Source organism: Eleutherodactylus coqui, chromosome 5, assembly GCF_035609145.1.
Source record: "Eleutherodactylus coqui strain aEleCoq1 chromosome 5, aEleCoq1.hap1, whole genome shotgun sequence".
Taxonomy (NCBI): Eukaryota; Metazoa; Chordata; class Amphibia; order Anura; family Eleutherodactylidae; genus Eleutherodactylus; species Eleutherodactylus coqui.
Genome location: NC_089841.1, coordinates 38,489,199 through 38,505,939, shown reverse-complemented (window position 1 = coordinate 38,505,939; position 16,741 = coordinate 38,489,199). Strand labels below are relative to the sequence as shown.

Genomic DNA, 16,741 nt, shown 5'->3' with positions numbered 1-16,741 from the left:
TTTGAAGACCTAGGCCTCTACACAGTGGCTTGGTGCGAGGGGGCACTTTGGGAAACAGTTGGGGGATTATTTGCTCTGGCCCTGCCTCTACCCCTGACCACCCCACTGCCTCTTTCAACCTGTCCTGCTGCTGCACTTGCCTCCCACTCTGAAGACCTGTCGTCAGTAGGCTTAGCAAACCAGGTGGGGGTCAATCACCTCATTGTCCAGCCACTCACTGCAGGGGGGGTGGGATAGGGCTGGAACGTCACAGGAGGAAGTTGTAATGCCTTCCCTGCATGTCTATTGGCCAGAAAATGGTGCTAAACATGAAGTGGAATTGACTCGAGTACCGCGTGGTGCTTGTCTCGAGTACCCTAATACTCGAGCGAGCATCAAGCTCAGATGAGTACATTCGCTCATCTCTACTAAGAATGGGTAAAAAAAAAAAAAATCCAACCCAGCAGATGACGTTCAGCAGACAGTCTATCGGCCATCATAAACAATCATTTGTGTCAAATTACTACAGACCAATAGTCCTAGTGCCCTGATGACTGGGGGCCCGCAGGCTAATATATCTACTGCTACTAACAGGCTTACAGGATGAACCAGCTGGGAGGACGGGGCCCAGACTGCAGGATCGGTCATCCCCCAATAATCCCACAGAATAACATATCTGCAGCCGCTGACTGAGGAGAATCTGTGACTCCTCTCTGATGTATTTAGTGGTTACTACTCACCTGGGCGGTTACCTGTAGGAATCTCCTCATTACACCGCTGATCGCCCCTCACATTTGTCTCTGTAGTATTAATATCGGTCAGATCTTCATCCTGATACAAAAGCTGGGAGTCAGCAGACGGTAGGAGAAGATGTGTGGAAGGTTTTACATGACCAGAAAAGGTTATTAATCATCATGATGACCAAACAGGAGTAGTTATCTGAGCCACAAAGCTGCAGGTCTAGAAGCCGGACATATATATTAGATGGCAGCTCAATGACCCCACAGGATCCTCATACACATGTATATACGGCATGGCTAGACACGCTGCACGTTGTCTCAGTGTAGGAGATCAGCGGCTACCAGACACATCCACCGTTTGTCTCGGGGGACATAAAGGAGCAGATAGATATAAATCCAACCTGTTGGCTCCTTATTCCCACCAGCAGTCTCCACCGCCAGAAAACTGGGAGAAGATCCAGACAACATGTAATGTCTCTGGTCAGTGGTAATCCTGCCATCTCCACCGGCCTCATCACACAAGTATAAGACATCTAATAAGACTGAAGACAAGAGCTTCACAGCCTTCTACACATCAGAGGGACATCTCCATCTACCTGATGGTCCTGTGGAAGAAGAGGGCGGGGACATCTCTCTGATGGGCGTCTCTTACTGGATGGAACTGCAGGAAACACAGACAGACACTGAAGTCATTCTTTACATACAGATAATAAAGTCCCCGTGTATTTAGTCCCGTCTATTACCTGGTGATGGGAGCAGCTGGCGGGTCTCCATCATGGCCTCCTTGTACAGATCCTTGTGTCCTTCTAAATACTGCAACTCCTCCATGGAGAAATAGACAGCGACATCCTGACACCTTATAGGAACCTGACAACACAATATACAGTCATTACCCAGAAGCCTCCAGTGCTGTTACTGTATAATGTCCCAGCATTCCCTGCAGCGTCACCTCTCCAGTCAGCAGCTCAATCATCTTGTTGGTGAGTTCTAGAATCTTCTGTACATTGATGTCCTCATGTATCACGGGGCGAGTTGGGGGCCCCGTGATTGGGCTCAGGGGTCTTCCCCATCCATCACACACAGGGGTCTGACTGCCATCACTAGAGGTCTTCTTCACTACTGTGTAATCCTGTATATGGGGAGACAGTAATAAATATCACTACAGATATTTCCAGAGTCCATCACCTCTCCAGTGACATCATCTGTTATTACCATAGATAAGAATGATGTAATGTGACATCATCAGAATCTCTCACCTCTCCAGTAAGCTGAAAGATTATCTCTAGTGAGAGATTTATTACACGCTCTGCCATCTGGTTTGTATCTTTCTTCATGCTGGATAGGTCAATCAGGAAAAGTCTGTTGTACACAAGATAAGGAAAAAAACTTTGTTAACCACAGTGGCCAATAATACTATGTCCCGCTCCGCCCTGCCCCATAATACTATGTCCCGCTCCCCCCTGCCCCATAATACCGCTCTCCCCTGCCCCATAATACTATGTCCCGCTGCCCCCTGCCCCATAATACTATGTCCCCCTGCCCCCTGCCCCATAATACTATGTCCCGCTGCCCCCTGCCCCATAATACTATGTCCCGCTGCCCCCTGCCCCATAATACTATGTCCCGCTGCCCCCTGCCCCATAATACTATGTCCCGCTGCCCCCTGCCCCATAATACTATGTCCCGCTGCCCCCTGCCCCATAATACTATGTCCCGCTGCCCCCTGCCCCATAATACTATGTCCCGCTGCCCCCTGCCCCATAATACTATGTCCCGCTGCCCCCTGCCCCATAATACTATGTCCCGCTCCCCCCTGCCCCATAATACTATGTCTCGCTCCCCCCTGCCCCATAATACTATGTCTCGCTCCCCCCTGCCCCATAATACTATGTCCCGCTCCCCCCTGCCCCATAATACTATGTCCTGCTCCCCCCTGCCCCATAATAGTATGTCCCGCTCCCCCCTGCACCATAATAGTATGTCCCGCTCCCCCCTGCACCATAATAGTATGTCCCGCTCCCCCCTGCACCATAATAGTATGTACCGTTCCCCCCTGCCCCATAATAGTATGTACCGCTCCCCCCTGCGCTGTAATAGTTGGCCCCGGGAAGCTATATAGCTCCTGTAAGCCACCATGTTGTTCCGTGTAGTAATGGTCGCTCCCAGGAACTATTCCCGCACCGTCCCTTCTGGCTGGAAGCTGTATTGTACAGATGACCCCCCATACTAATGGCCGAGATCAGCAAGAACTCAGATCCCAGTCATTTAACACTTTGGATGCTGCACTATATGGACCGTGGCAGATAAAAGAGGGGGAGGCTCCATCTGTCACCCCATTGGCCGCCCTGCAATCATGTGGTGCCTATGGGAGCTTATCTCACACAGGGAGTAAAGGATTAAAGGGGTTGTCTCGAGGAAGCAGTGAAATTTTTTTTTTTTTTTTTTTTGCCCAGTCCCCCTAATTAAGCATACATTACTAATCACCCATGTAAATGACTTTTAAAGGCGGTTTCTACTTACAGTTCCAGCAACTTATAAAAAGTTTCCCAAAGATGGCCGCCGGCTCTTTTCCCAAGGTGCACCGCCGAAACGCTACCAGCTGCGTCTCCCTGACAACCAGACGCCCCGTAGCCGCCAACCGGACCCCGGGATTGAAAGCGGCCGACCACGGCACACGCTCTTGGGCCACAGTCACCCACCGCCAGGCAGCAGGTAACCGGCGCTAGGCCCCGGCTCCCCCGCACTAGGCCCCGGGGCCCAGCGGCAGGCCCCTGACAACAGACGAAGGCTCCGGGGCCCGGCGGCAGGCTCCGGGGCCCGGCGGCAGGCTCCGGAGCCCGGCGGTCTATACAGCCCCCCCAGCGCACACAAAAAAACCCCCGACCCCTCACTTACATGGGCGGCTTCTCGGCAGGGCTGCTCAAGTTTCTGCACCTTCCTCTAACAGAGGAGGGTAGCAGAATGGCCGCTCCAGCGCGCTCCCGAGACGATACAGCTCGTCTGCGCATGCGCAGAAGAGCTGTAGCGGCGAGCACACTGAAGCGGCTCGTGCTCAGAGCAGAAGACCGGACTGCGCAAGCGCGTCTAAAAAAGCAAGCAGAAATTAGACGGAACCATGGAGACGAGGACGCCAGCAACGGAGCAGGTAAGTGAATAACTTCATATATATGAATATTACAAAGTGCATTAATATGGCCATACAGAAGTGTATAACCCCACTTGCTGCCGCGAGACAACCCCTTTAATAATAACTTACATGAGGGACACACAGACCTTCACCTGCAGAGCCCACAGCAGCTTCCAGGACCTGTGATGACGTCACCGTCATGTGATCAGTCACGTGTGTGGGAGGAGCCAGGGATCACATGACCAGGGGGTGATCAGTGTACACAGGACTCTGCTGAGCTCCTCATGAGCCCCTAATAGAGATGTAACCCCCTTCATGAGAGGAAAACCCTCTGCTGCCTGCTGTATACAACTTACCGGACTGCACATTACATACACGGCTCCGCTACACCGTACACATTATATACACAGCTCCGCTACACCGTACACATTATATACACAGCTCTGCTACACCGTACACATTATATACACAGCTCTGCTACACCGTACACATTATATACACAGCTCTGCTACACCGTACACATTATATACACAGCTCTGCTACACCGTACACATTATATACACAGCTCTGCTACACCGTACACATTATATACACAGCTCTGCTACACCGTACACATTATATACACAGCTCTGCTACACCGTACACATTATATACACAGCTCTGCTACACCGTACACATTATATACACAGCTCTGCTACACCGTACACATTATATACACAGCTCTACTACATCGTACACATTATATACACAGCTCTACTACACCGTACACATTATATACACAGCTCTACTACACCGTACACATTATATACACAGCTCTGCTACACCGTACACATTATATACACAGCTCTGCTACACCGTACACATTATATACACAGCTCTGCTACACCGTACACATTATATACACAGCTCCGCTACACCGTACACATTATATACACAGCTCTGCTACACCGTACACATTATATACACAGCTCTACTACACCGTACACATTATATACACAGCTCTACTACACCGTACACATTATATACACAGCTCTACTACACCGTACACATTATATACACAGCTCTACTACACCGTACACATTATATACACAGCTCTACTACACCGTACACATTATATACACAGCTCTGCTACACCGTACACATTATATACACAGCTCCGCTACACCGTACACATTATATACACAGCTCCGCTACACCGTACACATTATATACACAGCTCCGCTACACCGTACACATTATATACACAGCTCCGCTACACCGTACACATTATATACACAGCTCCGCTACACCGTACACATTATATACACAGCTCCGCTACACCGTACACATTATATACACAGCTCCGCTACACCGTACACATTATATACACAGCTCTAATACACCGTACACATTATATACACAGCTCTGCTACACCGTACACATTATATACACAGCTCTGCTACACTGTACACATTATATACACAGCTCTGCTACACTGTACACATTATATACACAGCTCTGCTACACTGTACACATTATATACACAGCTCTGCTACACCGTACACATTATATACACAGCTCTGCTATACTGTACACATTATACACACAGCACTACTACACCGTACACATTATACACAGCTCTACTACACCGTACACTTTATATACACAGCTCTGCTACACTGTACACATTATATACACAGCTCTGCTACACCGTACACATTATATACACAGCTCTGCTATACTGTACACATTATACACACAGCACTACTACACCGTACACATTATACACAGCTCTACTACACCGTACACATTATATACACAGCACTACTACACCGTACACATTATACACAGCTCTACTACACCGTACACATTATATACACAGCTCTGCTACATTGTACACATTATATACACAGCTCTGCTACACTGTACACATTATACACACAGCACTACTACACCGTACACATTATATACACAGCTCCACTACACCGTACACATTATATACACAGCTCTACTACACCGTACACATTATATACACAGCTCTGCTACACCGTACACATTATATACACAGCTCTACTACACCGTACACATTATATACACAGCTCTACTACACCGTACACATTATATACACAGCTCTACTACACCGTACACATTATATGCACCGCTCTACTACACCGTACACATTATATACACAGCTCTGCTACACCATACACATTATATACACAGCTCTACTACACTGTACAAATTATATACACAGCTCTGCTACACCGTACACATTATATACACAGCTCTACTACACCGTACACATTATATACACAGCTCTACTACACCGTACACATTATATGCACCGCTCTACTACACCGTACACATTATATACACAGCTCTGCTACACCGTACACATTATATACACAGCTCTACTACACTGTACACATTACACAGACAGCTCTACTACACAGCATATATCATATCTGTAGCTCTTGTACACCGTGCAGATTATATACACAGCCCTGCTACACCGTACACCTTATATACACAGCTCTGCTACACAGCATACATCATATTTGTATCTCTTGTACACCGTACGGATTATATACACAGCCCTGCTACATGGTCTAGAGCAACTGTTGTTTTTCAAGCTTAGAAATTTGTTATAATGGACCTGACCAACACCACCCTGGTGTGCATGATTTGGTTCAGCGCTAAACTGGACATTGGTGTCACAGGTCAACTGATCCAAGCACTACCGCATGTTGGAAATATTTGCAGTTACCAATTAGAGCCTTGATCAGACACAAATTGAAGTATAAGGCCTTTTTATTTTGTGATTACACCCCCCCCCCCCCCCCACACACACACACACACACACACACACACACACACACACACATACACATACATATATACACAGCTAACACATGCCAGCTATGCACAAAGGCAATTGTCTACTGTGGGCAGTGAATTAGCCCCAGGGATCAGCGGTATCCACTGATTAATATTTTTTCTGGCCCTGCTCTATTCTTTATCCTACATGATGAGGAATAGGGGTTAGGGTCGAGGCCGAGGACGTGGGCGTCTGAATGAGGGTGTGGGCAGAGGCCGAGGTCCTGGGCGGGGTTAAACAGTGCCTGCTGCTGAGGGATTGGTAGAGCACCGTGTATCTCCACTCCCCAGCTTTATTTCACATTTTGCAGATCCGCATGGTAGACCATTATCAAAAGCACGACAGTGCTATCAGGTGCTGACGTGGATAGTGGATAACACATCCAGTACTTTATCCAACACCCAGTCTTCCACGCAGTCCACTCACGCCACCCAAGGGACTGCACTTCTGAATTCTCAGGCTGCTCCTCCTTCCTCCCAGCCTGGTCACTCCAGGAAAAGAAGAGATTATGATGAACAGGCATACACCCAAGAACTCTTCTCTGGTCCCTGCCCTGAGTATGAAAAACAGTTCCACAGCCACGTAAGGAGTTTGTCGTGACCGATTCCCAAAATGTGGAACCTTCACAGATTCAGGGTGATGAGGCTGGGGACTTCAAATTACTGTCTCAGGAGCTATTTGTGGATGATGAGGATGAGACACAGTTGTCTGTCAGCGAGGTGGTTGTTAGGGCAGTAAGTCTGAGGGAGGAGCAGACTGAGGAGTCAGAGGAAGAGCTGGTGGACAATGACTTACCCCACCTGGCTTGCAAAGCCTACTGAAGACATGACTTCAGAGGGGGAGGCAAGTGCTGCAGCAGAACAGGTTGGAAAAGGCAGTGGGGTGGCCAGGGGGAGAAGCAGGGCCAGAGCAAATAATCCACCAACTGTCCCCTACAGCACCCCCTGGTGGCAAGCCTCAATGCAGAGTGCTAGGTGTTCAAAGGTCATTCACCGCCTGCGGGTCACACCACTGCCTTTACCCCAGTGTCACAACCTGGCACAGAGATGCAATTCTCCTCCCAGGACGCAGGCATGAGTGCCTCCCGGCCTGCATCCACACCCTCACCTCCACTGTCCTCCACTGCCTCCACCAATGTGTCCCAGCGCAGCATTTAGCTGTCGCTAACCCAATCGCTGGAACAAAAGCGGAAAAACGCGGCCCCCCACCCGCATGCACAATCTTTAAACGTGCATATCGCTAAACTACTCAGCCTGGAGATGCTGCCATACAGGCTAGTAGAAACAGAGGCTTTCCACAACATGATGGCAGCAGCAGTCCCTCTGTACTCCATCCCCAGTCGCCACTATTTTTCACGGTGTACTGTCCCCGCCCTACACCAACACAGTAACCGTGCCCTCGCCAACGCGGTTACTGGGAAGGTCCACTTAACCACAGACATGTGGACAAGTGCTGGTGGGCAGGGACACTACATCTCCCTGACGGCACATTGGGTGAACTTGGTGGAGGCTGGGACCGAGTCTGACCCTGAGTCCACTCATGTGCTACCCATACCAAGGATTGCGGGTCATACCTCGGTGAAGGTTTCACTGGCGTATTATGCCACCTCCTCCAAAAACCCCCTCTCCTCTACCCCCTCCACCTCTCTATCATCACGTGTGAGCACGTCCCCGGCAGTCAGTAGCACGAGGCGCTGCAGCACCGTAGTGGGCAATCGTCAGCAGGCTGTGCTAAACCTACTCATCTTGGGAGAGAAGAGGCACATTGCTCAAGAACTGTTGCAGGATTTAACAGAGCCGACCGACCAGTGGCTTTGGCCCACATTTTCAATCTGGTGGTTCAGCGCTTTCTGAAAAACTCCCCCCATTTGTCTGACCTGCTCACCAAGGTGCGTCGCATGTGCACCCATTTCAGGAAGTCCACCAGAGGGCTTCCAGCTGCAAGTGTGCCTGCTGCTGTGCGACATGCCCACGCACTGTAATTCTACATGGCACATGTTGGCCAGGCCCTACGAGCAGCGTAGAGCCATTGTAGAATAGTCAGCCTCCGCAGCTCTTCACAGAGGAGTGGGCATGGCGGGCAGACATCTGTCAGGTCCTAGGAAACTTTGAGCAGTCTACAGAAATGGTGAGCGGAGAAGCAGCCATTATCTGTGTAACCATCCCACTGCTTTCCCTGCTGAGAAGTTTACCTCCCATCTAAGAGACCTATTTACTAACAGAGACACCCCTCTAGTGTATGACGTGTGGTAGGAGTGCGTGGACCACTGGAAGCATGGCTTTGATAAAACTCCAACAGTGTCAGGTGTAAGGTGGGTCTCTTGTAAACATACCACATGCGGTCGCCAGGAGCGCATCAGATAAAAGATCATGGATCGTTTCCTGGCTGATCCCATTCCCCTAACATTCCAGGACACGGGGGCAGAGGCCTGAGGAGTTCATGGAACATTGGCTGTGTGAACTGCTCCCGGATGCTTCCCTGTCACAGGTCTTTATGGTGGATCTTGCAAACTGTGCTGAGGTTCCCGAGGGGGACCTATAAATGTTGTAATGAATGCAATACTGTGCCAAGCATCTGCAGTACAGGGAGATGGTCAGGTGTCCCACGGTATGAAGGTTGTGGGGGAGGGTATGAGATCCCGATGTCAGCTACAGTATGGTAGATGCTGGAGAGGGTACAAGATCCTGACGTTAGCCACAGTATAAGGAAGTTGCTTAGTATTCCACTGTGCGTTGGCTACAAGTGGGAATACATACTCTCGAGTTCTCTGGTCGGAGCTGTATTAGAGGGACTGCTGTGTGTCCCACACTGATGGCAGCAGCTCTATGTTCAGTGCTCTTATATGTTTCACATGTAAATTCTGCTGCGTGGGGATAGAGATCCTGGTCTCCCTGATGCTGGCTGCAGTTAAAGGGGTTGTCTCGCGAAATCAAGTGGGGGTATACACTTCTGTATGGCCATATTAATGCACTTTGTAATATACATCGTGCATTAAATATGAGCCATACAGAAGTTATTCACTTACCTGTTCCGTTGCTAGCGTCCTCGTCTCCATGGTTCCGTCTAAATTCGCTGGCAGCTTGCTTTTTTAGACGCGCTTGCGCAGTCCGGTCTTCTCCTCTCAGCACGAGCCGCTTCAGTGTGCTCGCCGCTACAGCTCTTCTGCGCATGCGCAGACGAGCTGTCACTGCTCGGGAGCGCGCTGGAGCGGCCATTCTGTACCATCCTCTGTTAGAGGAAGGTGCAGAGCCGCCCAGCTGTCCCGCCGTCCTGCCGTCCTGCCGCCCAGGTAAGTGATGGGCCGGGGGGAATGCCGCTGTGCCGGGGGGGGGCTGCCGCTGTGTCTGGGGGGGGGCTGCCGCTGTGCGGGGGGGGCCTTCGTCTGTTGTCAGGGGTCTAGCGCCGGTTACCTGCTGCCTGGCGGTGGGTGACTGTGTGCCGTGGTCGGCCGCGTTCAATCCAGGGGTCCGGTCGGCGGCTGCGGGGCGTCTGGTTGTCAGGGAGACACAGCTGGTAGCGTCTCGGGAGCGCGCACGTCGGGCTACAGCAAGCGATGGGAAAAGAGCCGGCGGCCATCTTGGGAAAATTTTTATAAGTTGCTGGAACTGTAAGTACAAACCAGCTAGAAAAGTCATTTACAGGGGGGCTTAGTAATGTATGCCTAATTAGGGGGACTGGGCAAAGAAAAAAATTCACTGCTTCCTCGAGACAACCCCTTTAAGGGAGATTACTAGCTGTCCCACACTGTTTGCCTGGTCTGCACTGGAGAAGCAGGCTCCACAGCCCTCCTTCACTCTGAGCTCTGCTCGCTCCCTCCACAGCCCCCTCCCCCGGGCTCCTGATAGGGGTCAATCTTTATTAATCAATAACCTAACATAAGAAAGATAAGGAAACAGTGTAATAAATGTGACATTAGTTATTTGGTCATATAATGTTATGTATTATATGTAAAACATTCCGGAAGTTGCTAGTAGAATTTGGATATAGAATCATATGTAAAAAGGTATATTCAAGCGTTTATTTGAATATTGATTTTAAAATACTAAATGTATGATTAATTAGATTTTATTCAATTAGATTTTATTCAGTTATCTTACTGAATACCAACTTTGTGCTGACTCCCGAGTAGGTGGCCAAACCAGTTTTGTCTATGTGAAAACTAGAAACAATGTCCCCTCTTTTGATGTGCAAATTGTTGATGGATCTTTAAGATTACATTCTGATTAAGTAGGTACTCAGCCAGCCAGGAGACAACCTTTATTATCACATGTAATTGTTTTATGTATAGTTCAAACAGCTTTGTTGATACCTTTTGTTTAAAAGGCTTTTGATTTACAGCCTTATTGTAATCTGTTGGAATGAGGGTTTGGTCAGCAAAAGTAGAATGAAACTAGGTATTGGAAACGCCTTCTTTACAACTTGCATATAAACTAGCAATGTACAACAATAAACGGAATTCATTCTGATCACTAAACGGTCTTATGTGTAGTGGTTATTATGGTTCTCTATGAGTACTCTATATAATATTTCCTCTTGATTTGGATACAGGCAACATTCGCATTACGGTCTGCGTTCCAGACCCCCCACAGTTTATTGGCGCCCGACAAGTGGCGCAGAAGCTAACTCCTTACCTACGGCCGATACCTGACTACACTACCTGCCGACCAGCCGGACGAGAGGCCACGGGACCCCAGATCTACAAAACACCGGTATACGGTAAGCTCTTGACTTACCACTCAAGCTCTGGGCTCTCCTGACTTCAAGTCTCGTGTCGACAGGGGGTGAGTTGCTGTATGTTATATAGGACGCTTCTGCCTGTTATTTACGGTGTTCTTAGTAACCGTGCTAGACGGAAGAACCCTTGTGTGTATATTGCCATGTTGCCTGTAGTAATTGTTGAAATCTGTACGTTGATAGTCTGTGTCGTGTTAGCCATAATTTGCTTTTACTGAGTCTGTTATAATATCACCAGAAGTTCCCTTAGAAGAGAGGTCTGGTCTCCCCTAAACCCCCCCTTAAGGAGTCCGTAAAACTATTCCAGGACCAGGGGTCCTTAGTGTACTGTGTGAAATAAAAGCCTGTGTGAAATAGAAACCTGTGTGACAAATAGAAGCCTGTGTGAAATAAAAGCCTGTGTGACAAATAGAAACCTGTGTGACAAATAGAAACCTGTGTGACAAATAGAAACCTGTGTGACAAATAGAAGCCTGTGTGAAATAGAAACCTGTGTGACAAATAGAAACCTGTGTGACAAATAGAAGCCTGTGTGAAATAAAAGCCTGTGTGAAATAGAAACCTGTGTGACAAATAGAAACCTGTGTGACAAATAGATGCCTGTGTGAAATAAAAGCCTGTGTGAAATAGAAACCTGTGTGACAAATAGAAGCCTGTGTGACAAATAGAAACCTGTGTGACAAATAAGGTTCTGTGTGCCATAAGCTGTGTGAGAAAGGGAAGGGGGAGACGATTGCAGACAAGTGTATAAAATATAGAAAGATAGGACTTAGAAAAGCAGGAACCTTTAACTATGAGTTCTGGCAATAGTACGGGAAAAAGCATGAAAGATATCAGAAACGCCGGTCTAGAAAAAGGAGTAGAGGCCATAATAAGATATAGCAAAAACGTAAATGTAGAACAATGGGATTGTGCACCGAAGGATGACGGCATACTTGTGTACTCATCCCCGGTGCCAAACCCGGCTAGAATGTACCCGGTCCTACCAACCGCGGACAGCTCCGACATTCTTCTTGACTGTCAGGATTGTCCCAGGTGCGGACAACAAAACCCTTTACGAAGACAAATGGCTTTAACTATGTGTAGACGGGAAAAGAATGAAACTATTGAATGTTATTTTAGTAGGCTGGGAACGAAGGCTAGGGACATTGGTTTCACCCTCTGTGCAGATGAAGTGTACTACCCAATGATGTGTGAGGTGTTCATGCAAGGCATCGGCCCATCATTGGCAGATAAAGTAAAGGCATGTACCCCCGGCTGGCGACAAGCCAAGCCCATGGACTTGTATAAAAAGGCAGTAGGGTTTGCTATGGATGAGTAGCGCCCTGTAGCGGCGGTTAAATACTATAGCAACCAAGGGGGAAAGGTGCAGTTCCAGGACAGACCCAACAGAGGAATACGTAAGTGTTATAATTGCCGCAAGAATGGCCACCTGGCCAAGAATTGCCCTTGTCCCAAGAACCCTCATGATCAGGAGACAGATCAGGGCACCACTCCCAGCGGCGACAACGCACCGCATCGCCCGAATCTGTCCCAATGAAAACCACTATCGTTTGTCTTGTAAGTCTTGTTGTTATGTAAACTAATCTTTGTTGTACGTCTTAGTGTTCTTGTAATGTCTAATTTCTAAGTGTAAGAAAGTTATACCCCACTCACATCTGTGGGGGTTCAAAAGAACAATGAAGTATATATATACTGGGTGTTTTTTTTTGTTTTTTTTTCCTGAGTGTAAAGTTGATGTAAGCAATTTTAGCTGAAGGTTATAGTAAAGAAAAAAGCAAGTCAATGAGTTAAGGAAAGGTAGAAGGTTTAACAATGAACGGTGATAATAGTTGCTATCTGGAGTGATGAATATAAGTGTGTGGGTAGAAATGGGCATAAGTTGTATTGTGTTTGTCATTGGGTAGCCTATTCTGAGCGAATCGTGTAAAAACCGCGGTACTAAGAGTTTTTCTTATCTATACATAATTCGCTCATTATTGGAAGTCTGGTGTACAGTAAATACAATCCCAATTTCTACTTCACATATTATCAGTCCGTATAGGAATGAATAAAACCCCCCTTAGTGAGTGTGAATTTGCAGTTTTGTAAGGTGGGGGCAAGTGTATTACATTTTGGGTTAATCTTAAATAGTCAGCCCAGGTTATTTACACACAATAGAAGATGGTCACAGGCAGTGGAACCTGTTATACAGCTTTGCTATCTGTCTGGAGAAGTTTCTCTGTAGACTAGAGGGCCTACTTGTCTTTGCAAAGAAATGTGAATTGAGAATTGGTTATATTTGGCTGCACAAGAAAAAGCCCCTATGTTGTATTATATTAAATATATATATATACTTTGTTCAATATGGGAAGTTCTATGTACAGTAAATACAATCCCAGTTTCTACTTCACATGAGATACTTGTGTTATATGGTATATACTGTCCGGTGGCTAGAAACTAAATGAGGCAAGAAAGACCAAACGCTGAGCCAGATCACAGGGGGTGGAGCTAGGTGATGTAAGGAGATGGGAGGGAAGAACAATAGGAAGAGGTCTTCCACCCTCAACACAGACCAGCCTAGGAGAGAAGTATACGTCTTGTAATTACTAATAGTTAATGCTGTTTAAAGTCTGAATGTTTTAGTTGCTTATTAATATCTTAGCTATTGTTCTATTTCATAGAGATAAAATTCAGTGTCATAGAAAGGAAGACAGACGCTGATGAAATAAGAAACTTGTAATGAATTATGTGAATTATACGGTCTTAAAAATAGAGAACATAGGGATTTTCAAGATATATTTTATTTTTTTTTTTTTTTTTTTTTGCTTTTTGTGTAAATGTCAGTTCTGTGATTGGTTGGACGTCTATATCACTGCTAAATGCTGTTAGTACTGCATTGTCTCTGAGAGAATGTTCTGTAGGAGAGACATGCAGACGACCAGCATCGAAGGGGTGGAGCTAGATAATGTAAAAGTAGGTAATGTTTCATCCTTCTTTTGTCTACAAAGGAGGGGGTGAGGAGCTTGGGCAGTTAGGAAATTTTTTTTTTCTTAAATTTGATGAGACATTGCAGGCAGGATCAGATTAATAATGAATTTGCTTAAGGAATATCATATTTCAATGTGGATAGATGTTTGTGGATTATTCTGCCTTGTTGTAATTCATGTCTCTGTTATTTGTATTGATATCTTACAAGCCTTATCTGCATCCATCAAATTTTCATCGGATGGATCGGTACGGGTTGAGACCTCAAGTGACAGTTCAGAGGAGGTTTTGTAAACTAACTGCTCTCTTGGTAGATCCGGCTCATGTATTTCTCTTGATAGCTACTGCAGAAACTCAGCTTTCCGCAGGTCCTGACAAATAGTAAGCCACCTCCAAGACAAACTCCAATTCCTGAGTCATTGCTTAGCCCAAGGAACTGGACATCTGACATAGTTGATCCAGGTATTGCAGGTCAGCAATTTCAAAATTTTTAAATTTAAATTTTTTTTTTTGCAACAAGGTTCTGATCTATTTTAAATAGAATACCAGCCTGATTGTCTAGCAGTAATTGGTGCAAGGGGTTTCAGGAGTGCCGATTCAGCTGGCAGAAACTGAACCACTAGAGGTAATGTTTAAAGGGTCACAATGCCTCATGCGCTTCCTTGTGCTGGAAAGTCCTGAAAGCATATTGGGAACCGAAATGATGGGACCCTTGGGATCTTGTATCGAATTTCACCCGTCCGGTGAGGCTCGTATACACCCCAGGTCTGAAAGTCACCCGACCTTCGGTCGGATGGCAGCAGACCTAGCGACACCTCTCCCTGTCTTCACTCTTACGCACGCAGAGAAACAAGTTCTTAGTGTCGTTCCTTTGAGCCTTTGGGCTACCAGTCAGACGGACCTCGACAGACTGTCTGTATTTGTTTGTATTTAATTTCAGAGGAAAGCAGTACTGTTGGATAGTGCTGCCACAAGGGGCACAGTATAGCCCAATACCAGTTCACCAGATTCATGAAACTGGTATTAGACGCCTGGCCAATTCGCGAGGGCACCGCCCTCTTGTAATATGTTGATGATTTGTTTTTAATTTACTTTTATGTACTGCTGACAGTTACCTCAATGCATCACTAAGCCTTTTGTGTTTCCTCCATCAGAGTAGAATGGCTGAAAAGCCAGCAAAGAGAAACTTCAGTTCTGCAAGTCTCACATAGTGTTCCTGGGCCACTGCCTAGGTCCAGGTACTAAGCACCTGACGCCGGAACGCACGAAGGTGGTAAGTGACATGTAACTTCCCACCTCCCATGCCCAGTTGCGTACCTTCTTGGGACTGGTTTCATACTATTGGCAATGGACGCTCTGCCTCCATGACCATGCAGCCTCTGTACGACTGTTTGGGTTCACGGCCATTTGCCCTGACCCCGCAGGCCGAGTCAGCCTTCTATCAGCTGAAAGTACAGGTAACCGGGTGCACTGGGGCTGCCAGACTATGACAACCCTTTCCAAATGTACGTCACTGAGATGGAGGGACACGCCACCGCTGTACTGACACAAAAAGCGACCTGTAGCATACTACAGTGCCCATCTTGACGCGGTGGCTAGAGGGTCTCCATCCTGCGTCCGAGCGGTTCTAGCAGTTCAGGCACTAATGGACAAAAGTTCTGACGTTGTCCTAGATCACACCATGGTGATCTACACCCCACATGACATACATGGTATCCTGACACAGGTAAGCCGTAGACATCTGTCTCTTGCTAGACGGATCAAAATGGAACTTGCATTTACACTCTTCATCCAATGTCTCATTTCAACGTTGCACCACTTTGAATCCGGCCACCTTATTGCCATTAGGTGACACTGATTCAAATGGGGGAGTAAGTACAGAGGACCAGCTTTTTGCAAATTCTCTGACTGATGATGAAGAGGAGGCCTTTGACGCAGAACACCAGCATGATTGAGACAGCTGGGTTCGCACATGTCACTGACAAACCCCTCCTAAACCCCCACCTTGAAATGTTTGTGGATGGATCTAGATACCTGAATGACAAAGGAAGGCTTGTAACAGGTTTTGAAGTAGTCACACTGAATGAGATACTTGTACAAAAGCCACTGCCGCCATACATGTCAGCGCAGGAACTGAGGCCTGTACGATTGCGAAAAGTACCACTGCCAGCATCTACACTGATTCCAGGTACGCCTTTGGTACTGCACACGATTATGGACCCATCTGGCGGTCCAGGAGCTTTCTCACGGCACAAGGCAAGCCCATTAAGCTATCATGTTGCCAGGACAGGTGGCCATAATAAAGGTTAAAGCACACATGCAGGGGCAGTCACCAGA

General features: G+C 47.2%; 1 protein-coding gene across 1 annotated transcript in view; it reads right to left on the bottom strand.

Moving 5' to 3' along the window:
- Positions 1–16,741, bottom strand: part of LOC136629119 (zinc finger protein 182-like) — a 98,829-nt gene that overhangs the window by 13,040 nt on the left and 69,048 nt on the right. The window contains exon 11 of the mRNA XM_066605255.1: positions 720–822. Coding sequence (XP_066461352.1) covers positions 720–822 — 103 coding nt within the window. The remainder of the gene's footprint in view (positions 1–719; positions 823–16,741) is intronic.